Genomic DNA, 23922 nt, shown 5'->3' on the forward strand with positions numbered 1-23922 from the left:
CATTTCATTACACCAAATACACAAAATAATGTTCTTTTTAGCAACATCATATGACCCCTTTAAAGTACCTTGTTGCATATAATTTGTGACCCTGGACCACAAAACCAGTCATAAGCAGCACGGGTATATTTGTGGCAATAGCCAACAATACATTGTATGGGTCAAAATTATCGATTTTTCTTTTATGCCAAAAATCATTAGTATATTAAGTAAAGATCATGTTCCATGAAGATATTTTGCAAATTTCCTACCAAAAATATATCCAAACATAATTTTTGATTAGTAATATGCATTAAGAACTTCATTTGGACAACTTTAAATGCGATTTTCTCAATATTTTGATTTTTTCTCACCCTCAGATTCCAGATTTTCAAATCTCTCCTAACAGACCATACATCAGTGGAAAGCTTATTTATTCAGCTTTCAGATGATGTATAATTCTCAATTTCAAATAAATTGACCCTTATGACTGATTTTGTTGTCCAGGGTCACATTTATTGCATAACATTTGTGCTATGACCTGAGATATAAAACTCCATAACCAGTAGCACAAATGGTGTGAGTAATATTTAAAAGTCTCGAATCATTCATGTTTGCAATGGTCTTGGTCGAAAAAATGTAAAAAAAAAAATCACATAGACTTGAAGGAGGTGAAGGAATAGTGCTAAAAACCACTTGGAAAACCAAGAAACTAATAGCAACAAAACACTGGGAACTTTAGCATTAATGAGCAATGCTTGCATTTTCTTTTGAATATAAAAATAAATAAAAATATTTTGAATGAAATGACCCAGATTGCAAAAATGGATGAGTTTATTATAGTGGTTTTAAAAATTTTTATTTTGATGGTCATAAGTAAACACAAATTCTTACAATATTTCTCCTTTGCTGTTGTTGTAGGAGCCGAGATATAATGAGCCCGTCGATTGCTTTGATAGTGGTGTGGATGGCCTCACTGCCGATACCAGTTCTCCCTCTCAGGTCTCCAGCTTTCTGACGGTTCCACACGGCATGCCTCAAACCCGCTCTCACTCTCTGTCACTGAATACCCGCAGCGGCTCTGCCGGTGCCCTTCATTTGGGTACCGATGTTTTGCGGCAGAACATCTACAAGAACTTCATGAGGGAGCTGAAGACCGGTCGGCCTCCAGCAGAAGGTGGACGAGAAGATTGGCGCGAGAGCTCCTCAGAAGAAACAGAGAGCAGTAGTCAAGAAGTCCTCGGGTGTCTAGAGCAGCTGGACTTGCTGTTTGAGAAAGAAAAGGGTGTAGTTAGGCGGGCCGGATGGCTCTCCTTCAAGCCATTGCTTACTGTACACAAGGACCGCAAATTAGAGCTAGTGGGCCGTCGAAAATGGAAACAATTCTGGGTCACTCTAAAGGGTAAGTATGCCATGATTTGCTATAACGGCCACTGTGATTTACTGTGCCACTCACCTTTGTGTAGTAAGAACACACCATGACTGCTTAAAGTGACCAGTGATGACCAAATTATATATATATTTTTTTCTTGTAGGCTGCACAATGCTGTTCTATGAGACCTATGGAAAAGCCTCTTCAGATCCAGAGTCTCCATGCTATGCCTTGTTAGCAGAGGATGGTGTAGTGCAGGCAGTTCCTGAGCACCCCAAGAAAGAGAACGTGTTCTGCCTCAGTAATGCCTATGGTGATGTCTACCTTTTTCAGGTAAGTTGAAAACCTGAGCTTACAAGCTAATGGCCACTTCACGCTGAAAGCATAAGCAGAGCCGCACAGAAAGCTGCATGTGTACAGAGCGGGAACAGTTCACCGGCAGCATTTCTAGAGCACAACTGATTGATTGTGTGGTCTTCCGGTCACTGTCAGTCGATGACATGCCTTTGTTTATGTTTGCAGTGTAAGCTTCTGTCATGTAAGTGTAGTTTAATTTATGATATACTTTAAATTGGTTTAACAAATTGTTTAACTTAACTTTTGTGTTGTTTGCAGCTCAAGTGTGTTTTTATTTGATTGATGCTACTAACTGTGAAATGAGACTCCAGTATAGTCAACTGTTAAAACGGATAGTTCCGGTCCTTGATTCTGATTGGCTGAGCCACGTTCGAAGCTGTTGTAAATTACTCTACAAACATACACCTTTGTTTACGTTTGTGTGTTGCTCGGCAACCACTTTGTTGCAACCACAACTGATTCTGAGGAACTACATTGATTGGTGGAAGAATAATGTTTTTATTAATATCATTACACTTTATTTGCTTGTTTTATTTTGCGAAACCTTACTACGTATATGGAATTACCGTTTTATAAAAGCAATAAGCCCAGTGAAGCCGTGGTTTTACAGTGAATTTATAACAGCTAAGGGGGTTTTAGTTACTCTGCTTCGCGTCATACCTAACAACGCCCTTTAGCTGTTATAAATTCACTGTAAACCACGGCTTCTTGGGGCTTATTACTTTAGTATAATGTCAGGCCACTGAGTACCAGCCACTTGCTTGCTGTTGTAAAACTGACTGGTGCAGAGAACATGAAGATTGATTGATTTGATTAGTTATGGATGGTTATGGATTTTTCTTTCCTCCTTCGTGAAAGCACTGACATTTTTATGTTCTAAAGCCAATAAAATTGCTATAATTTCTGACTTAGTCAACCAGACAGACTCTGTTGATTCCAAATGCTGACAGAATTTAGTATTATAAATAAAAAAAACATTGCACACATTACTTGTCAATAATGTGTCAATAAGGTGATACTAACGACCTTATGATATCAAGCATAAACATAAATGGATAGTTCACCCAAAAATAAAAAAATTCTGTCATCATTTACTCACTCTCAAGTTGTTCCAATTTCTTCTGCCGAAAACAAAAGAAGATATTTTGAAGTATGTGGGTAACTAAACAGTTGCTGGTTGCCCCATTGACTTCTATAGTATTTTTTTCCCATACTACAGAAGTCTATGGGAGCAGCAACTGCTTGGTTACCCACATTCTTCAAAATATCTTCTTTTGTGATTAGCAGAAAAAAAGTAATGCAGGTTTGGAACCACTTGAGGGTGAGGAAATGATGACAGAGTTGTAATTTTTATGTGAATTATCACTTTAAATGCTTGAAATTTGAAAGTGGGGTCCAAAGGTTTGAGACATTGAAAATCTAGGCTTCATAATGTAATCTAAACATGGAAATACATACAGAGTTGAGTTGAAAAAACAAAGTAACGTTGTTATTTAAAATGAAGTGATACAAAATTCTGCACAAGCCTTATACGCTACTAATCAAATAGCCTTGTATTTTTTACAATGACAATATTTACAGTAACTTCTATGTATAAAAGGTCACATTTCCTTCCTTGTATGTTATTTTCCACTCTAGGCCTCCAACCAGACTGACCTAGAGAACTGGGTAACTGCCATTCATTCGGCTAGCGCATCTTTATTTGCGAGACGCTACGGGAAAGAGGACACACTGCGTTTGTTACGTGGACAGATCCATGGTCTTCTCCAGAAGATCGACATGGACAGCAAGATGAGGAAAATGGCAGAGCTGCAGTTGTCAATCGTTGGTGACCCCAAAAATAGAAAGGCTATTGAAAACCAGGTAAGCAACAGTTAAATCCAGTTTGTTGGAAGTGCGTCTAAATACTGTATGAAGTCCTTTTTTGTCTCTTTGTTTTTTTTAATTAATTTTGACTGACCATTTTATTGATTTATTCTTTTAACATGAAATGTGCTTATGTGTGAAATAAAGACTGAATTTCTTAGAAACAATGAAGGTGCAGCTGCACATGCAAACATTTGAAGTTTAGTGCTTTAACTACGTCACTACGTTTGATGCTTTGTAGTGAGATGTGTATTTATTGACAAGGTTGAGAATGTACCAAGCTCTCCATCTTGTCTGAAACATCGGGATAAATCATTGAGGGCTTTGTCATGTTAACAGAAGGCATGCTAATCTTACCACCACATACCGCTTTAGAGGTTGCATGACTCACATAGCTTTATTTGACCAATGGTATTAGTAGTTTTCCCACTGCCTGATAACAGTCATGTTAATGCTTCATGGGAACCTCTGGAGCTGATGCAGAGGTCAAAAGGGGGAGTTAGGGGGGTGCCAGGCGCTGGATGAGAGATTTGGTAAAGGGGAAAAGGTTAGAATTGTCTGAGAAACTGGGTAACTTTGAAGTGTTGTCTCCACAAATCAGTGCCAGCTGGGCGGTTTGAAGTCTCCATTGACCCCCCCCCCTTCACCCTTTCTCCCTGTAACTGAATTATAATTGCTTTTAAGACTATTAAACATATGAATCAGGGAAAAGGTCAGAGAAACAAATTGAAGATAAATGCGTAAGACTGCACATCAAAAATTCTACCCTTCCAGACGTAAACGCACAAAGATCTCAGAAATGAAAATGGAATTCAGCCAGGCTTTTATATAGCAAGTTTACTAACATCTCAATCTGATCCCTGATCAGACTGTGTGAGAACTTTTAGCTGTTTTTTTTTCATCACAGGTTGATTCTGGATCAAATTTCATGGGAGACCATTAGAACAAATTTCTCAAACAGGCTCCAAAGACTCAGTCATGCCAGTGTGTTTCTAATAGGCTCTAAACTACAACGAACATGCCTCTCTTTTTGTAGTAATGGGTGTCCAATGTTGATATCCAGTGTCGCACTTCTGAAAGGCTCTCCTGGGCTAGCATAAGATTCCCATGAGTTAACAGTGCAGTGTCTGTCCAGCCTCATTATACTTGTTTTAATGATGTGAGATTGAGTTGGTAGAATTTAATAAACCAAATACCAAGAAACTTTAATGACACAGTGTCTCTAAACTCATTGGCAGTGGTATGAATGATGCTTGGAGCCCAAACCAAGCCATACAAACAATGCACAAAAGCAAAGTCTGTGCAATGTTAGTATTTTTTTAATCCATTGTTGTCAATTATCGCTAAATTAAATAATTGTATTGTTTATGTCTCAAAAATAATAAGTGAAGAATATACAATAATAGCTTTCCCCATTAAAAGAAAACAAACCCCATCATTAGTGTAGACAGGCTTTTATTAAGCACAGCCTTAAAATGGTACATTACATTACAACAAAACAAAACAAATTCTATTTTATCACACGTCAGTCAGACAATCTCTTCCTGTTTAAGTGGGCGGTTCTTGGCTGCAATGTAGACCAGACAAATGGTGTTTAGTCAGATGCTTAGCTATATGAGACGAGTGTTATAAAGTTTCATCAGAAAACTGATAATGTTCATAGAGCTGTGACTAATAATCCTGGCATTTTTTTTTTTTCCTTTCCTCATCTGTTTTGTCAAAAGAGCAGAGCACTAAATCACAAGTGGTTTCCCCTATGTTTTTTTATTACATATAATAATGGCAATTGGAGATTGGAGAAAAACTCCCTTTATGCCCTCTCACATCTGAGAGCAATTACAGCCGCAAAGATCCTTTACTCATGCTGTTTCTGCCACCATAGATCACAAATGATCAGTGTTGGGGAGTAATTAGTTGCATGTAATGGAATTACATAATTTAATTACAAAATAAATGTAACCGTAATCTGCTACAGTTACTGAAAACAAATGTGTAATTAAATTACAGTTACTTACAGGAATTTAGGACACAGAATAGGACACACATTTGTTTGATAACTTTTATTTCCTATTTGGGTTTATGTATGCTTTATTTTTTAAATTAACTGTTTATTCCTGTGCCCAAAGCATCGTTAGATGTCATAGCTATACAAATAATTTTTTTTTTCTAAATCTGTATTTAACCTCATAATGATCTCAAAGTAAAAAGAGGTGCTAAAGTCTAATTTTGTGGTGGCTGTTCTTTAAAATTCAATTATTATAAACTTAATACAAGTGATGGAAGGATTTTGAAAGTCTGAATGTAATCAGGGTTGAGTACTACTGTCAGGTTAACCCTGCCTGCTTTAAATGTTTCCAAATGATTAGAAAAACAGTTTAGATTGTGTTTAATGAATGTTTAGAAAAAAATATAAGAAATGTAGAAATTCAATTTAATCAAATATAATCAATTACATTACTTTAATAAAGTAATTGAAATAGTTACACTACTTATTACATTTTAAATAGGGTAACTTGTAATCTGTAACCTATTACATTTCCAAAGTTACCTTCCCGACATTGCAAATGATCATTGTGCGAAGCAGTAGTTTGTCACCTAGCGGATGAGATTCCTTTCCTCAGTAACACTTTTTTTAAATTTGCGGACAGATCCAACAGTGGGAACAGAATCTTGAGCGCTTCAACATGGACCTTTTCCGCATGCGCTGCTACCTGGCCAGTTTGCAAGGTGGAGAGTTACCCAACCCCAAGAGCCTGCTAGCCACGGTCAGCCGCCCGACCAAAGCTGCACTAGCCCGTCTGGGAATCTTCTCCGTGTCCTCCTTCCATGCACTGGTTAGTAACCTTAAAGAACACAACAGTGACAGCCCACTTTTTGAGTGGCTCCAGAAATATGTCTCAAAGGTTTAACAAGTTAAATCAAAACTGAACAAACTATTTGAATATAATTTGAAGACATAGGTACTAAGCCGAAAACTCTGTAGCAGTGAACTCATCCCATGCAGTATTGCAAATTCTGTGATGGAATCAAAACAACAGTATAATTTAAAACAATTAAATAATAGATATATTAAAATAAGATTAAAATACAATGTATTTGTCACCTTTATTTATATAGCGCTTTTAACAATACAGATTGTGTCAAAGCAACTTTACAGCATTAAATAGGAAAATATTGTGTCAATAATGCAAAATGACACTCAATTTTCAGTTAAAGGCAGTTCATCATTGACTTCAGTGATGTCATCATCCAGCTCAGTTCAGTTTAAATAGTATCTGTGCAATCAAGCCGATGATATCGCTGGAAATTAAGTGTCCCCAACTAAGCAAGCCAGAGGCGACAGCGGCAAGGAACCAAAACTCCATCGGTGACAGAATGGAGAAAAAACCTTGGGAGAAACAAGGCACAGTCGGGGGGCCAGTTCTCCTCTTGCCAGATGAAACCAGCAGTTCAATTCCAGGCTGCAGCAAAGTCAGATTGTGCAGAGGACTCATCTGGTTCCTGTGGCCGTCTAGGAGACAAGGTCTTCACTGGGGATCTGTCTCTGGGGCTCATCTAGTTGTCCTGATCTTCGCTGACATTCAGGGCTGTCGAGGTCATCTCTAGGTGCTGATCCACCATCTGGGCTGGATACGTACTGGATCCGGGTGACTGCAGTGATTTGTTGTTTTATTGCAAAATGTTAACACATATAATTGGTTGAGAGCGTGGGAGACTAACTTGACTGTCATGCGCAATGCTTCATGGAAGCGGGTGGTTGCTGCTGAGCTCTTTTGGCACAATTCACAATTTCTATGGCAACAACAGCTCTCCCTCTCTCTGACTGATGGATCAGGGCTGTGGGGTAGTCTAGTTGTTGACGGGGAATTCAGCTATTATGCTCCTTTTTAAATGAAGTTGAAATTATTCTGACAGGTTTACTGTATACGTCATTGTAAAAAAAAAAAAAAGATTATTTACTGAAAATGAATTTGATTTTAACTTTTGAAACCTGAAATTACTATGAGAGGAAGCTGTTAGACTTAATTTGGAACATTTCATTTCCAAAAATGGAATACTTACCTAGTTACCATTACAGCCAGTCTCTTTGTTGTCGTACAGATCTGTTCCAGAGATGAAGCCACAATGCGAAAGCGTTCTCTGTCTCTGTCCCACCGAGGTCACAGTAAGAAAGGGGTCTTTTCCTCCCTCAAGGGCCTGGATACTCTTACCAAGCGAGGTCATGAAAAAAAGCCTTCAGTCTCACAGGTACTACACCCACTCTGTCTGCTTTAAACAGTCGTGACTGTGTGCTGTAACACAAGTGCTTGGAAAGTGCATTTGCATATCAATTTTTCTACCTTTTATGTTTTGAAACCCATGCATCAGGCTGGTGGGAAATTCCTCCCACAGGTGCAAATAACAGGACTTTGATAAATAAAGACTCTCTAAAGGTAGTAATTACAGAGCTGGCGGGATTAAAAATGCTGTTCGTTTCCCCATCTCCTCCTCCTTTCTCAGAAATGCACCAAGATAATAAGAGAGCTATTTTCAGATGTAGAGTTTCATATCTGGTTACCAAGTGTAAAGCCTTGAGACACTGATGAAGCTGATGATGTTTCCTCCCCGTTGAGATCTTAATGCAGTGTGCTAATAATAGTGGTGAATTAGCAGTTAAGGAACTGCGCTGGGCTGTTTGTTTAAATCTAGAGAGGGTTGACCCATGAGCCGGAGAATTTTATAGATTTTCTGTCATGACCGTGCCCTTGAGCAAGGCATTTAACACCAAGTTGTTGCAGGGGGACTGTCTCTACAATTAGAGTACTGTGTGTTGTTTGGAATAAAAAGTGGCAGCTAAGTAAGTCACTAATGCTTGTTTTGTGAGTCTGTTGCACTTCTTTACCACCTAGTAAACCATCTTGGTCTGTATAAAAATTGTAGATCCTTCATTTTGTCTTTTTATTTAAAGGATTTCATTGATTTGAGCTGCTGTTCTTACAGTGGTCTTCCTCAGGTAAGGGACACTAGTTTTCTAGAGTCTAGACCACAGCTAGTATAGCATGGCTCCTTATAGAAATATTAATGCTTCTTAATTTCAACCTCCTGTCATCCTGCAAACAATCCTGCTATATTCCATAATGATCCCAGCTTAGCCTATTAGGTAAGGGGGGGGAAAATAGGTACAGTGTATATATTGTGTTCATGTTGAGTGCTGCTTTTGAGGTGGGATATGGTTAGGGTTAGGGACATTTGGTGGTATGGTTAGTGTTGGTTAATAGGAAAGGGTAGGGCCAATAGTGTAGTTGCAGATGTATTTACATGCAGTTATTTCATAAGTACAATGTAAAACATGTATGTGCACAATAAGTATGTTGGATCAAATTAATTAATTAAATGCAAGTGCATAGTAGTTAAAGACACTTAATATAAATTGGGTCCCAAAAACTAGTAAGCTGCCTACCTAGAAAACACTTCAAGGCAGTAATTTTGGTCCGCAGATTGCACATGCCCTTCTCATATAAAGCAATTCCAGAATGAATTGCAATGAGCAAACTGGGTCTACATTGACTATATTTCAAAATGATATGATAAAATACACCTCTAAATGTTCTTATACACCTCTGTAAATGCCTTAATTCACTTTATGTAATTATTTGAAATATTCATAAGGATAACAGCTGGAAGGAAAATATTGTCGCAGCCTCTAGAAATCAGATTAATCAAATTATTAATTGTAAGCACAGATTTTATTTACCCCACTCAAATGTTTTCAGAAGAAAATAATTTCCTGTCCAAACTGCCAGTTTTGTTCCCGATAATCACTTGGTACATGGTGGTGACCTTCCCTGAGGTCAGTAGCTTCTGGGAAACCATCTTAAAAATGTAGCTTGCTAGACTTACTGTGCCAAAAAAAAGTGCTGAAAGATTTGCATGACTTTTTTGGTTTTTGCTTTTTATTTGGGAAAATCAGTTTCACCACTAAAAATGTGTCTCCAAATGAGATGCATATGCAGTTAGGTTTTCTGTTTTAGAAGTCAGCTGTCTATGTAGAAAGTAGACGGCATAACAATTCATAAGCCTGTTCTTAAGTGATGAACAAGTGATCCCAAATTGTAGTTGTCCCATCTTAATTAATGCACATTTTTTTGCATAAAGAACCCAGTGGCAGAAATTAACAATGAGTCTGTGCAAAAAATGCCACTGAAAGTTAAAAAAAAAAAAAATGCTCCAGATGTGAAGCCCCAATGGCCCCATAATAAATATTGTTTTATTAGTTTTGTTACGACATTTAATACATTTCATACAATTTTACACAATAGGCCTAAATAGTTATGAGTTAAGACACTGCAGTGTCCAATAAAAAATAATAATATACTTAAGTATTTGACATAAATTAACAAATATTTTATGTGTTCCAAAAAAAAGTCACTGAAAATCAATTCCATAGAACAAATTTTGGCCCTTAATAAAAAGTTAAATTGCTCATTTCTGTCACTAAGTGAATCCAGTAGTATCTTTAAAGGGATAGTTCACCCAAAAATGAAAATTTGATGTTTATCTGCTTACCCCCAGGGCATCCAAGATGTAGGTGTGAGCGAAAGGTAAAAAAGTCTCCAATCACTGACATGAAGTCCCTATTCCTCCCTGACATGTGTCATGTAATGGGAGATCCAGCCAGCTTGGCTAACGAGCCCCAATTTCATTTCACACCACAGAAGGCAGAGGTGTGGAGACAGACAGAGGGAGAAATGCATTATGAATTATTAAAAGCCATATGTGGTAAATTGCAGCCTGCTGTACTCTACCCCGCAGCGACACACAGATGGTTGGTATAAGAGCCCTATGCTAGTTGCTAAATATTAAACGGGCCAACCTTTTGCCACTGTGGTAGCCATCAAGCCAAAGTGTCTTTTTTGTCTCTCTTCCTCTCTTTGTCTCTCACTGAGTTTGAGAACATCAGTCAGTCTTTAAGCCTACGTTTGGTCTTGCTTAGAAGCAAATCATTTGTTCTTCATCTCTGACAGTAATCCTGTTTAGACTTTAAAATTGGGTCCCCAGTCACTAGGCCCTCCTATGCAGTTAACGCATACAATTTCTTAATGAGATGAAATGGCGGGAAAAACATTAGTAATTTGATAATTATATATTTATATGTATACACAACGTTTAAAAGTGTGGTCAGTAAGATTTTTTTTTTTAAACCTAAGAAATTAGTAATTTTATATTTAGCAAGAATGCATTAAATTGATCAAAAGTGACAGTAAAGCCTTTTACAGTGTTACAAAAGATTTCTGTCTGAAATAAATGCTATTCATCAAAGAATTCTGGACAAAAATGTATCTCTGTTTCTACAATAATATTCAGAAGCACACCTGCTTTCAACATTGATCATAATTAAATGCTTCTTATCTTGAGCACCAAATCAGCATATTAGAATGAATCTTCATGTGAAGGATCATGTGACACTGAAGAGTAATGGCTGCTGAAAATAAACAGAAAAAATATATTAGTTATAATACATTATAAAATGTTTTACATCAAATTAAAACTTGTACAAATTTAAATCATATTATACTGTATAGCACATTCTTTAAAAAAAATTAAATTTAAAATGTAAGTGTGTATCGTGAGGAAATACATTTTCCTAGGTTTTTATTTTTATTTTTCCCCTGTGTTTATACCAGTTTATCATCTATTCTCTTCTATCTGTTCTCATATTCATATTGGACTACATTAATTTACTCCATCAAGATTTTTACATTTTTATTAGGGCTGCACGATTGACAAAAATCATAATTGTCAATTATTCCTTTGAAATTGTAATTGCGATTATTAATTACGATTATCACAATTTACATTGAATGATGTTTATACCATTGTTTGATGCAACTGCATGCCGTATGAAAATAAATTTTTTATATGAAAATAAACAAGCTGAAATCACTCTAACTGAAAAACCTTTAGTGCTTTTCTATAGTATTAAGCCTCAAATGTTAAATATATATCGGATTGGTTCGTTCTTTAAATTATAAAAAAAGTAAAAATATGAATGGTATTATAATGTTATACTAAAACTAAAACAAAAAAAACCCTTAAGATAACATGTAGAAAGAAAAAAAACATCTTAAGCGTGCAGAATAACATATAAGTAGACTTTGAACGATTAATTACCACTTTGAACGATTACGTAATTGTGGCATCCATAATTGTAATTGCGATTAGAAATTCGATTAATTGTGCAGCCCTAATTTTTATGTATACAAATATAAAAAGTAGGGCTGTTTAAAGATTAAAATAATTCTGAACAATGTGAATTCTAGTTCATGCATACAATTTGAGATCATAAAAATATATGTACATATAACTGATATACAAATTCTGTACAACTATACAGATATAGTTTATGATCTTTATTTACTGACTGTCTTTTTGATTTTTTTTTTTTGTTTCTTCAGCTTGACAAATATTAATTTTGCTCTTTGTGTGAATAGACAATTCATCTGTGCGTCATTTTGTTTATTTGTGAAAAGGCCTCAGAAAAGTTTCTCATTTCGTATGCTAAGAGGTTGTTTACATAGAAGTCTTCGAGGCAAATCAGAAAAAAAAAATTTTAATAAATAAATAAAAATAAATCTAGTCGGTTTCTAAGGCCCAAGGAGAGGATTGAAAAAGATGAGGAAAAATTACCATTATAAGTGGGCCTCAGGGAAAAATCTAAAACTGTATAAGACCCCTACAGCTGACCATGCATGGCTATAAAAAGGACTTGCAGATGAGAAACATCACAAGCAATCTGTCATAAGAAGCCTCCACAAAAGTATAAATTAGAGATTAAAAGTCTTGCATTAAACATTCAGCATGACCTTTCATCCTAATAACCAGCATAGTGCTCTTTTCCTCCAATGAAGTCTCGAAGCTTTTGTTTAAGATCAAAATAGATTCACTACAGGAAATTTGCTTGGCTGAAGTTTTATTTAGAAACAAAATGATAGTTTGTCTGCTGCAGTGTTTGTAACCATGGCTTTGTTCCGTCTGACAAAATATGACTAAGAGTTTTATGAGACTGCAGTGATTCGTTTTTTCCTTCTTGTTTCAGGTCTTTGACACTGACGGTGAAGGGCATCTAAATACTATTCCTCCTTGTAGTTTTGAGGTACGTTACTGTGTTTTTACAAAATACAGAGTCCTGCCTCTGGAAAAAGCTGTTAAAAATACATTTGTAAAACATGGATATTAATATACCTACACATTTTACATGTACAAAATATATTAGTGATGTCTTTTTGTATAAAAAATAATTTATTGTGGCTGATAGATGCTCACATTTTGATTGGTGGTGATGCCCTGAACAATTGTCTGGTTTTGTTCACATCAGTTGATTTAGATAGAACTAGTTCATTTTAAGCAAGACTGTGGATTGAGCCACGTTGTACAGTTTGTGATTGCTTGTACGTCTCTGGTTCCTCACTGTATGTACTTCAGTAATCCATGGAGACCAACACACCGATGTTGCTAAGAGACCATGTTAAAGGATAGCGGTTATTCTAGACAGCAAGAGACTTTTCTTCATCTTTCCATCTTTAGCATTTTGGGTGGAGGTTAGCTTCCATAAATGATTTTTCCCACTTTGGAGAGGAAAGTCTGAAGTGCTGAGAGCCACACACACTGAGGAGCGTGTACTGGGCGGTTGCCCTTGGCTGCTCTGTTGGAAAGTTGACCGTTACTGTGGTAAATGAATGCAGACTCATTCTACTGCTGGTCAGGGTTTCATTCACACCACTCGCTGGACAAACATAGCGTTATACAACTTGTCTTGGGTAACTCTGTTTCCCTTGCTAAAAAGGCCATTACTTCACTGAGTGAAATGTGTGGACGGTCTGTACCTTTGGAACTGAGACGTGACATGTTTTCTCTGGAGTGTGTGAAGGTGGACAGGCGTGTTTGTTTCCAACACCAAAGACTTAAAGGGTTAGTTCACCCAAAAATTCTGTCATTAATTACTCACCCTCATGTCGTTTCAAACCGGTAAGACCTTCGTTCATCTTCGGAACACAAATGAAGATATTTTTGATGGAATCTGAGAGCTGTCTGACCCTGCATAGACAGCAACACAACTGAAATGTTCCCAAGTCCAGAAACGTAGCAAGGAGATCGGTAAAATAATCCATGTGACATCAGGGGTTCAACCGTAATTTTACAAAGCTACAAGAATACTTTTTGTGCGCAAAAGAAAAAAAATAATGACTTTATTCAACAATTCGTCTCCTCCGCGTCACCCTGTAGCGCCATTTTGGAGAGCATCCGCTGGACGTAAACAGCGTATGCTGTTCTGTGTCAGCTGCGTCACATGGATACGCTATTTTCGTTCAGATCAAATCACAACAACGTAGGAAATTGTTGAATAAAGTCGTTATTTTTTTTTCTTTTGCGCACAAAAAGTATTCTCGTAGCTTCGTATAATTGCGGTTGAACCACTGATGTCACATGGATTATTTTACCGATCTCCTTGCTACGTTTCTGGACTTGGGAACATTTCCGTTGCGTTGCTGTCTACGGAGGGTCAGACAGCTCTCAGATTCCATCAAAAATATCTTAATTTGTGTTCCGAAGATGAACGGAGGTCTTACCGGTTTGAAACGACATGAGGGTGAGTAATTAATGACAGAATTTTCATTTTTGGGTGAACTAACCCGTTAATCTCCACTGAAAGAACCACGGTGTGTTTCGTTTTGAGTTTTGAGAAAGATGCCACTAAAGTCATTGTCAAATGCTTTAGTTTTACATAGTCTTTGAATTTGTTATACTTGGCTATAAATCCCTTGGTTTCTAAAATGCTATAATTTATCTAGATCAGAGAATTGTGATTTAGGATTTATAAAATCTGCTATTAAATCACACCAATAATAAATAAGGAGATGTAATAAAGTGTTATAAATGGGTAACTAACCAGGGAATAAAGTCATATTGAAAAAGTCTTAGCATTTTACCTGATTTTTTGTTTGTTTCTTCTCTGGTTTTCTTTTACAGAGGTTAGGTAGTATGGCTAATGTTTACTCAATCGTGCCACCTGAAGGCAGCCAATGGGATTGCAGCCAAGAAAACACAACGTGCATCTATATGCCGAATTACCAGACTGTTACCGTCCTTCTGAAACCTCATCACACCGTCACGGATGTCTTGGCCGAGACCTGCAGGGTAAGATCAGTGCATTCAAAAAAATCCACCTCTTTGTTTTAAAGAGTCAGCATAGTGTTCAGGTTGATTGTCTTGATTTACCAACACACCCATTTTGATTTGTCAACTGTTGCATTGTTTCTAATTACTTTACACATGTGCCTGTTATGTCTGAATCAACACAGACGCAGACACATCATTATGTTTGTATTTGGTAGCATACTTCACTGCTGAGATTACCTGAGGCTATGGGTGTCATTATAATGTATTATAATTATTATAATATTATTGCTCTTTTGTTGGTTTTGATTGCTTCTATTGTCCTCATTTGTAAGTCGCTTTGGATAAAAGCGTCTGCTAAAAGTAAATGTAAATAATAGACCGCATCTAGGGAAATTCATTAATAGATGACATCATGCCCTCTTCATAACAGCTGTGTTATGGCTTTTCTCACAAAAATTAATTTCACAGAATTTATTTGATCACAAATACAGTAAAAATAGTAAATGTAATGAAATATTATTACAATTTAAAATAACTCTTTTCAATTTTAATTTTAATATTTCATCAGTGTCAAAATTCTTCAGAAATCATTCTCAAACGCTGGTGCTCAAGAAACATTTTTTTATTATTATTATCAGTAAATAGAAGTAGCTTTATATAGAATTTTTGTTACAATGTAAAATATTTACTGCTATTTTTGATTTAATGTGTTATTGCTAAATAAAAGTACTTCTTAAAAAAAAAAAAAACACATTACTGGCCCCAAACATTTGAACGGTAGAAAAGAAGAAAAGTCATGAAAAAGAAAAAGGCAAATCTCATAACTCCAGGGTTGTAGCTGGAAAGGATTACAAATATTGAGTTGTCGGCAAAGAAAATTTATAATTTACACAAAACAAATATTATTTTACCATTTACTAACCTTTATGTTGTTCTTCTTTTGTGGAATACAGAAGTAGTTGAAACATTTTCACACTGCTCTTTTTCTAATGGCAGAAACACACATTAACATGTATTTCAGCACTGTAATCCAACTCTTCTGAAGTCATACAATATAGCTGTTATTCTTTTATGTCTTGACGCTCTACATTTTATGTTATTTTTTATTTTTTTGTATGTGGAAAGAGCTGCTTCTTAAAATAGATTTTCTTCTCTTAGCTCATGGGCCTGGACCCTAGCCTACACTTCTTAAGGCTGAGAAGATGTGTAGGAGACAGGATGGAGGTATCAACCCCATCAGCTGACGAGCTCCTGCAGGACATGGTAAGATATTGATAATGGCTAAGCAGTTGGATCACAGCCCAGTTTATAAAAAGCAGAGTTGTTGAGCTGCATGATTGCGCACTTATCTACACTTCTTTCTCACCCTAGTCTTATGACGATTTGGAGGTCAGCCAGATGAATGTCTACACTCTGCACATGTCTAGACCTAGTCTAACTGGAGACTTTGGTAAGCAAGTCATTGCAAAGGGGAAATTTTAGTGGCTGTTTATAAACTCATGGGGACTGATGGCAATTTATGATGCGTTATGATTTTTTTTTTTCCTGTCCTCAAGGTTTTGCTGTTACAGGCCATGTAGACAACCTGGAAAACAGCCATATCGTTGTCAGAGAAGTTCTCCCTGATGGGCTTGCTTTCAGCAAAGGTACTTTTGCTTGTGCAGTTATTGCTTTTATAGGTTGCATTATAAACACCTTTTTGATATTTGAACAAAGACCAAAAGATCTTTTTATGTTTTCACATATTGCCTTTGGAAGGGCATTATAAACTTTGTTTCCTTCACTCCTGTTGTTTTATATTTTATAACTGATAGGTCTGAGGCCCGGTGATGAGATCATGGTTTTAAATGGTTGTGAGGTGTCTTCTCTGGACCTGGCTCTGATACAGACTTTATTCAACGATCAGAGTCTGCAACTGACTGTGAAACGCCATCCACCCTCCATTCAGCACAGTACAGATACAGCAAACACACAGTCTCTACGCAGGGAGAAACTCCAAAACCACCTAAGAGCCAAGTCCTCAACAGGTATAAGACACACATGTACACATGAGTGATGTTATTCCAGAAAAATGTTTGATGTCTGTGTGCAGCTCAAGTTTTGTGTCACAGATCAACTAGGTAGTGCGTTCACATTGAATGTGCCCATCTTCACTAACTGCATACGTACTCGCTCAACTGTGCATTATACAGAGCGTAATATGTGAAATGAAGTATACCTGGGCCTAAGGTTAACTACATGGACTTGCAGCTCCAAAACAATTTATTTTCTAGCAGTGCAACATTTTGACCAGTAAGGTCTTCATCAGACACAATACCCTTGTGAAGTGAAATGCATCTGAACCCAGTTTGGATTTTAGCATGTGCACTCCTTTTTGCATTTCTTTGAACTACATGAACATGGATTTCGAATTAGTTTCATGGTTAGTACCAAGTTATCACTAAGCCCTCTCATTCACCTCCACACAAACATCTGAGACCACTTTTCATGATTCAGTCCCCATCCAGTTTTACTCAGACAAACAACACATTTAAGAAATAAATTGGGTTGTAATAAACTTGAACAGCTATCAGATGATTACTTTTTAAAAACAAATTTCTAAGAACATGCAGTTTATTAACCACTTTCTAAATTACATATAAGCAGTCTAATTCACTAACTGCAAGCTTACAAGTCACTTCACTACTTGTATAGTTCTGTGCTGCTCTTTTTTTATGTAGTTGAAACATATTGAAATAGAGACATACAGCAAACACATTAGGCACCTACATTTCACACCTGCATGACAGCTGGTGAGAAAGAGAGTTATCACTTTTTTGCTGGCGTTATACTTTTTTTCAACATGATAATTGAAAAGAAGTCTGTTGACACACTGTTACTATCAGATTCTGTCTGTTCAGGTCCACAATACGGCACTAAAACTTAATAATTTTAATATAATTTTAATGTCTGAGAAATTGAAATCCTGGTTTGGCATCTCTGCATTGTTGCAGTGTTGAACATTAGATTCTAAAAATACAAGTTTCCAATGTAATGTAGCAGTTTTTTTTTTAATCGAACATGGCCTAAATATACTGCATCTTTGACAACTTTCTCTTTACTTGTTATGCATTCAAAACTCACCGTTGAAGACATTTGACACTTGTCACACCTCACTTGTAAACTTCCTTCCCCTGACTTCCTCAAACTGGACTGTTGTCTGCACTATCTCAGTCATTTATACAAGTGATAAACAGAAAGCAGTCTATATACTGTGAGCAGGAACGGTGTTGCGTGCTGGTTTTGAACCCTGGCTGCTTTTGTCCTTGCATGGTAGGTGTCTGACAGAATGAACATCACAGCACATTTGCTGTTACATTTAATTCTATTGTATTATCAGTGATTATTTGTTCTAAATTACGGAACATGTTTCATGAGCCAAGAGTATCATGGTTTCATGTACAGAGCAGTGGTTACTCAAGAGTTTTTTGTAAGACAGAATTATTTATTTATTTGTATATAATATCTGGTTTGGGTTCCACTTTATATTGGGTGTCTTAACTAATTATTAAGTTAACATTAAGTGCTAACTCCTTAGCACGTACATGTTAAACATTTGATGCAATGTATATGTTTTGGAAAATTATTGCCAGATTATGGTCAATAGTGTAAATACATTTTGTAATTATGTGCAGGTACTTTGATTGTAACTACAATGTAACAGCATTACATACAAATAAGTAGTTGAAGATACCTAATAAAAAGTGGGTCTAAGGTAATGTATTGCAGCATTGCAGTATGTATGAATATACAGCTATATATCTTTAATTTCTTATTATTGGTTCATGTCCAAATCAGTACAGATTACTTCAGTAGTATCTGCTGACTCTGTATTATTGATTATACAAAATCAAGCAAAATGTCTTACTTGGAAAGACATGATGGATATATCATGCACTGTGAGTAAATTATATTTAAATAGTATTTAGAATAAATCAGGACACTTGTCAAGAACAAAGGTGTAGTTTCTCTTTGTAATTTTTAACACAAAAACATGATTAGTTACTCAGGATTCAGTTAGTTACCTATGGATTAATTACTTGACTTGAAATTCACCCCTATTAAAACAAACTTCAACTTAAAATCGTGTGTGACGCTTTCGCTTAGGCCACACCGGCACACTGCCTATGCTTGAGTTCATCTTCATTGTAGTGTGAGTAATAACTCATAATCTTTTATAATCAGGGCTTTCATTAGATACATCAAAACACATGACTTCTATATTTTCTATAATATGTGCGTTTCCACACAAAAGAGAATGAGTACACACAATGGTTTTCCTGTGTAGTTGTTTGCAGCAAGCCTCTGTTCCTGTCATTGAAACCACCCTTCATTTAGCAACAGGGCGCAACAATGGTAAAGCAACAACTTGCACAACCATCAAGAATTTGAGGCATCAAGAAGTTCAAAACTGTCTCTTACCAAAACCAGAGACAGTTTTTGGTTGAGGATTATGTTCTCCACAGTTAAATTTAGAACAGAAATAATCAAAAGTGCAGGAATAAGAATATTTTTACCTATTAATTTTGTCATAGACAAGGCACCGGCAAGCTTTTTGGCATTTTTGTTTATATTTTGATCATCTCTGTGCTGTATTAACAAAATATGAAGTCTTTTGATGTTATTAGCCTGTATGACATTTTTCTCAGTACTTGAACTTTTCTGCCAATGTCAGATGTGTTTAGTGTGTGCAGTTCATTGAAGCTGCCGGGTGAGCACTATTGAGGGGTCTATTTCTGCCATGTACTTGTCCTCCTGTTGTTGTGCATCTGGGCCATTCACTTCTTGCTCTGTCCTGGTTAGATCTGATTTGCTTTCTTCTTTCAAGAGAGTAGTGCGTGGAATAGGCCTATTTTCTCTGAAGAACAACAGTTTATGAGTTGGTAGAAGAATTCGTTTCTTGTTGGCCATTTTCAAGAAGCAAACGTAACTGGCAGGAAATTCTAGGGTACTAGGGTTGGGCGATGTCTACCAAATTTGCATCGGACGATGTCTACAGTGAAACATCGTGATGGACGATGACATCGGGGGGCTGGGCGGTGTTTGGGGTGTGCCCGAAGCGTGAAACAAATAACGCATTATATGGAGCCACTAAAAGGTTAGCCGCTTGCTAGCGGTAGCCTGTTGCATTACAGTACATGAAAGTTAACTTACCACAAACACAGAGTAAGGAGAAATGTCTGATAGGACGATGGCGAATGATTTGCAGATCCTGAGCACTAATGACAAACATCTAAAATTGCGAGAAAAAGTATTGAAATATTTTTTTATCCTCCCATCTCGTAGACTATTTATTCCCTTTAGGGTTTCCGTAGTACACTTAATTTCCTTTCCGAACACGGAACTGGGATGCGGCGTATTGCGGGAGAGGGGGTGGTGGGCGGGGAGAGGAATCACGATGTCAGCTTAACATCGTGATGTCTGTCAGCCATCGGCGATGGACGATGGCATCGTCTATCGGCCCAACCCTATAGGGTACTGAATACGTAAGCAGCCAATGCTGCAATTTCATTAAGCAGTACAACCATTTCAGCTGTGTCAATATATAAAAAAAACACATCGGGTACTAAAGTTATACCTTTAAAATAATTTTTAATGAATATGTAACTGTTTTCACAGTAATCTAGAGTAATGGCTGCTGAAAATGAGGCTTTTCCATCACACGAAGACATTTTTAGAATATATATATATATATATATATATAACAAACATTACACTGTTTCACATATAATGCATTTGTGTAACTGCTGCAGCATTGTTGCAGGAACTTCTATTTGTCTGTGGAGTCGCTGTAGTGCCAGATATGTTGAAGCCATTAGATAAAGATTTTAGGTAACTGCACAGAAGTGAGAAGAGCACTAGTCAAGTCAAGTCAAGTCACCTTTATTTATATAGCGCTTTGGTACTGAATACGTAAGCAGCCAATGCTGCAATTTCATTAAGCAGTACAACCATTTCAGCTGTGTCAATATATAAAAAAAACACATCGGGTACTAAAGTTATACCTTTAAAATAATTTTTAATGAATATGTAACTGTTTTCACAGTAATCTAGAGTAATGGCTGCTGAAAATGAGGCTTTTCCATCACACGAAGACATTTTTAGAATATATATATATATATATATATATAACAAACATTACACTAATACTGTACAATTAATACTGAGACAATCTGCTTTGCTTGATTTTCACCGAAAAATGTGACACACTTGACATTAGCAAAGGGCACTAGCATAGAGATCCCATATATTATAAGTCTCGTAACATTTAGAGAGAATTTCATGTTTTGGCCCAGGTTCTGCTTTTTGGTTAAACCGCACTTTTTGTGTGCGTGTGTGTGTGTGTTTTTTTTTGTGTGGTTTTTTTTGTGTTTTACTCCACATAATGTAGTTCACTTTCTGCCAGTTCAAACTTTGGAACTGTTGAATTGAATGTGGTGCATTATTTACCAAATCTCTGCAATTCCAATACAGTGCTGCATACAGTTTTACTATTAGCATCTTTACTTGTGTATGTGACATTGCCTAAAATTTCTTTCTCCTCAGATGTGTCCTGTGTGGCAGAAAACTTAGGCTTGCCTGTAGATGATGGTTTTCAGAATCCATACCACAAACATCGAACAGTTCAGCACAGCAAGGTAAAGAATAATCCAAGTCGGATTTGATCTAATTCTTCAATTCCACAAATGCTGATGGCTTATTGTTTTGCTTGCATCTTGGGATGCTCACAGATGTCCCCTCAATGAAAACAGATCAATAAACATGCTAAATAAAGTTTTCTGTGAGTGTTATGGGATAAAATTATTATGAAACAGTAGGATTAGCATAATATAAAACAGTAGAAGCACATGAAAAAAATACCTAAAGAAGACACCAAAACAAATGTGTGTGTATGTGCGTGTATGTACATTTTGAGCAGCAGCTGCATTGTCAAAGCTTGTCTGCCAGTGTTCGTTATCACTTAGTAATTAGCCTCTTCATGGATCTTTGGCCTTCACACTGCTTGCTTATTACTGTCACCAGCACAAGAGATTGTATTCATGCTGAAGGCTAAACACACAAAACATAAGAGTTGCAGAAAAACTCATATTGATCGTGATTAATCCTCACATGCTGGGCTGAAGGATGTCATAGACCTCTCAGAGATGCATGTATGTTTTTGTGTACAGACAATGCTTTAACACTGCACATGGGTTCTCCTTGAATTCCATCACTTCCGTTCATCCATTCATCTCAGTGAGGCTTTTTTTTTTTCCGTTTGTCAGACCAGGGCCCCATTTTTGTACATTCTTTTAATGCATAGAGTTTAATACAGTTTTTTTTTATATTATTTACATTCTAAGTGCCATTTCTTTAATTATATAGTCTATTATCATCATACTCAAAACCCTTAATTCTTTGAGTTGTTGTAAGAATCAATTGTTACTTTACATGTTACTCTGTTGTCATTGTGTTGGAGCTGTTAATATAACTAGTGCAAACTTCTCAGTTAATTTAGCTGTTCATACAGTGTGGTTGCATCTGCAATTAATAACTTTTGTGGTCACTTAGTTATTAACTTATTAAAAATTACTTTTTTAATAAATGATCATTTTAACAGATTAATATAATAAATTCTACAGCACTACATCTATCAAACATCAATCCCCCCCCCCCCCCAAACCCCCTGTAATTCCCACCCTACCAAAAAATTGTTTTTTCGCAGAAAATCTTATCACCTCATATTTTTTAATTTTTAGTTTTTAACAACTTAGTTGAGTTGCTGAAACACAAGTAGCTGACTAGACATTTGCATTACAGGCAGGTGTACAGGTGTACCTAATAAAGAAGCGAAAATGTGTTGAAAATGTTTGTGTTCATGGATGTTTTGGTGTTTGCCTGTAATTCACACCCTACCAAAAAATTGTTTTTTCGCAGAAAATCTTATCACCTCATATTTTTTAATTTTTAGTTTTTAACAACTTAGTTGAGTTGCTGAAACACAAGTAGCTGACTAGACATTTGCATTACAGGCAGGTGTACAGGTGTACCTAATAAAGAAGCGAAAATGTGTTGAAAATGTTTGTGTTCATGGATGTTTTGGTGTTTGCTTTGTAGACATGCTGTACAAAGTCGTATGTGGAATCCTGGTTTGTGCTTGTTTATATTTTCATAAAAAAGGTAGGTTGCTTGATTTAAAAGTGGAGTGTCCCATGAAGATGTTTTAATGTCTGCTTGTTTCTTAAGCTGAGCACAGTAAACAAGAGGTCTCCCAATCTATAGAGATTTATTTTTCTTTGAGTTGCAAGCCTGCTCCACTCTTGATGTGCAAATGTATTAATTAAAGGCTCATGTTGATGAGCCGCACTACTCATTGCTTATTGCCTTCCCACACCAGAATAAATAACACGGAAAAATGTATGTTTAAAGATGGTCATAAAGTGTTTTCGCCCCAGTTTTCCAGATGGTGAGTCCAAATTCATGTGGGCAGTGGCACCTCTGAGTGCATTTTTGCTCTTGTGGAACACGGTTGTGCATGTTATGTTGCAATTTTTATATATTACACATTGTAGGCTGTCTTACTGAGTTTGTTAATGAAGTCTCCTTTTTGCAAAGCTTGTGGCTGTGAGAAACTTCAGTTATCATTCTATAATTGATCTGTTCTTTTTAGCAACATCATATGACCCCTTTAAAATAAAGTGTGACCTAGTGTTTGCTACCACTTTCCAAACTTCTCCAACTTTTTGATCAATTGAGTTTTGAGTGTTATCCTTCTGGAAAATGACAGTCCATTTCATAACCTCCAAAGACAACCTTCTAAAATTCCTCCACAGTAAAATCTTTGAAGATTGTTTTGTGGATATACAGTAAGTAGTTTCATTAAAACATTTTTTTGTGTGTGTAATTAAACACATTCAGTGCTATCCTTCAGCACGAAGATGTAGTCCCTGACATGTAAACCTAGTTTTGAAGCCTCTGTGGGTGCACAGTGAGCACCTGTTCATGTACCTACAGTTTAACTAGTGCTGTCAAATGATTAATCACGATTAATCGCATCCAAAATAAAAGTTTTTGTTTGCATAATATATGTATGTATTCTGTATATATGTATTATGTTTATATAAATACACACACATGCATGTGTGTATATATATATACATATATCAGAAAAA

The 23922-nt window shown here is 36.4% G+C and overlaps 1 protein-coding gene across 3 annotated transcripts in view; it reads left to right on the top strand.

Annotated features, from left to right (window-relative positions):
- Positions 1 to 23922, top strand: part of tiam2a (TIAM Rac1 associated GEF 2a) — a 78057-nt gene that overhangs the window by 33739 nt on the left and 20396 nt on the right. Inside the window, exons 5-17 of one of the 3 annotated variants that reach the window (XM_016539299.1) lie at positions 901 to 1381; positions 1515 to 1684; positions 3347 to 3571; positions 6223 to 6408; positions 7676 to 7822; positions 8523 to 8567; positions 12651 to 12707; positions 14582 to 14749; positions 15890 to 15994; positions 16103 to 16181; positions 16288 to 16377; positions 16546 to 16758; positions 21317 to 21408. In XM_016539299.1, the coding sequence (XP_016394785.1) occupies positions 901 to 1381; positions 1515 to 1684; positions 3347 to 3571; positions 6223 to 6408; positions 7676 to 7822; positions 8523 to 8567; positions 12651 to 12707; positions 14582 to 14749; positions 15890 to 15994; positions 16103 to 16181; positions 16288 to 16377; positions 16546 to 16758; positions 21317 to 21408 (2058 nt within the window). The remainder of the gene's footprint in view (positions 1 to 900; positions 1382 to 1514; positions 1685 to 3346; positions 3572 to 6222; positions 6409 to 7675; positions 7823 to 8522; positions 8568 to 12650; positions 12708 to 14581; positions 14750 to 15889; positions 15995 to 16102; positions 16182 to 16287; positions 16378 to 16545; positions 16759 to 21316; positions 21409 to 23922) is intronic. The other 2 variants (XM_016539300.1, XM_016539301.1) reach the window with 2 other exon arrangements.

The sequence above is a fragment of the Sinocyclocheilus rhinocerous genome, unplaced genomic scaffold (assembly GCF_001515625.1).
Source record: "Sinocyclocheilus rhinocerous isolate Xijiao unplaced genomic scaffold, SAMN03320098_v1.1 scaffold2743, whole genome shotgun sequence".
Taxonomy (NCBI): domain Eukaryota; kingdom Metazoa; phylum Chordata; class Actinopteri; order Cypriniformes; family Cyprinidae; genus Sinocyclocheilus; species Sinocyclocheilus rhinocerous.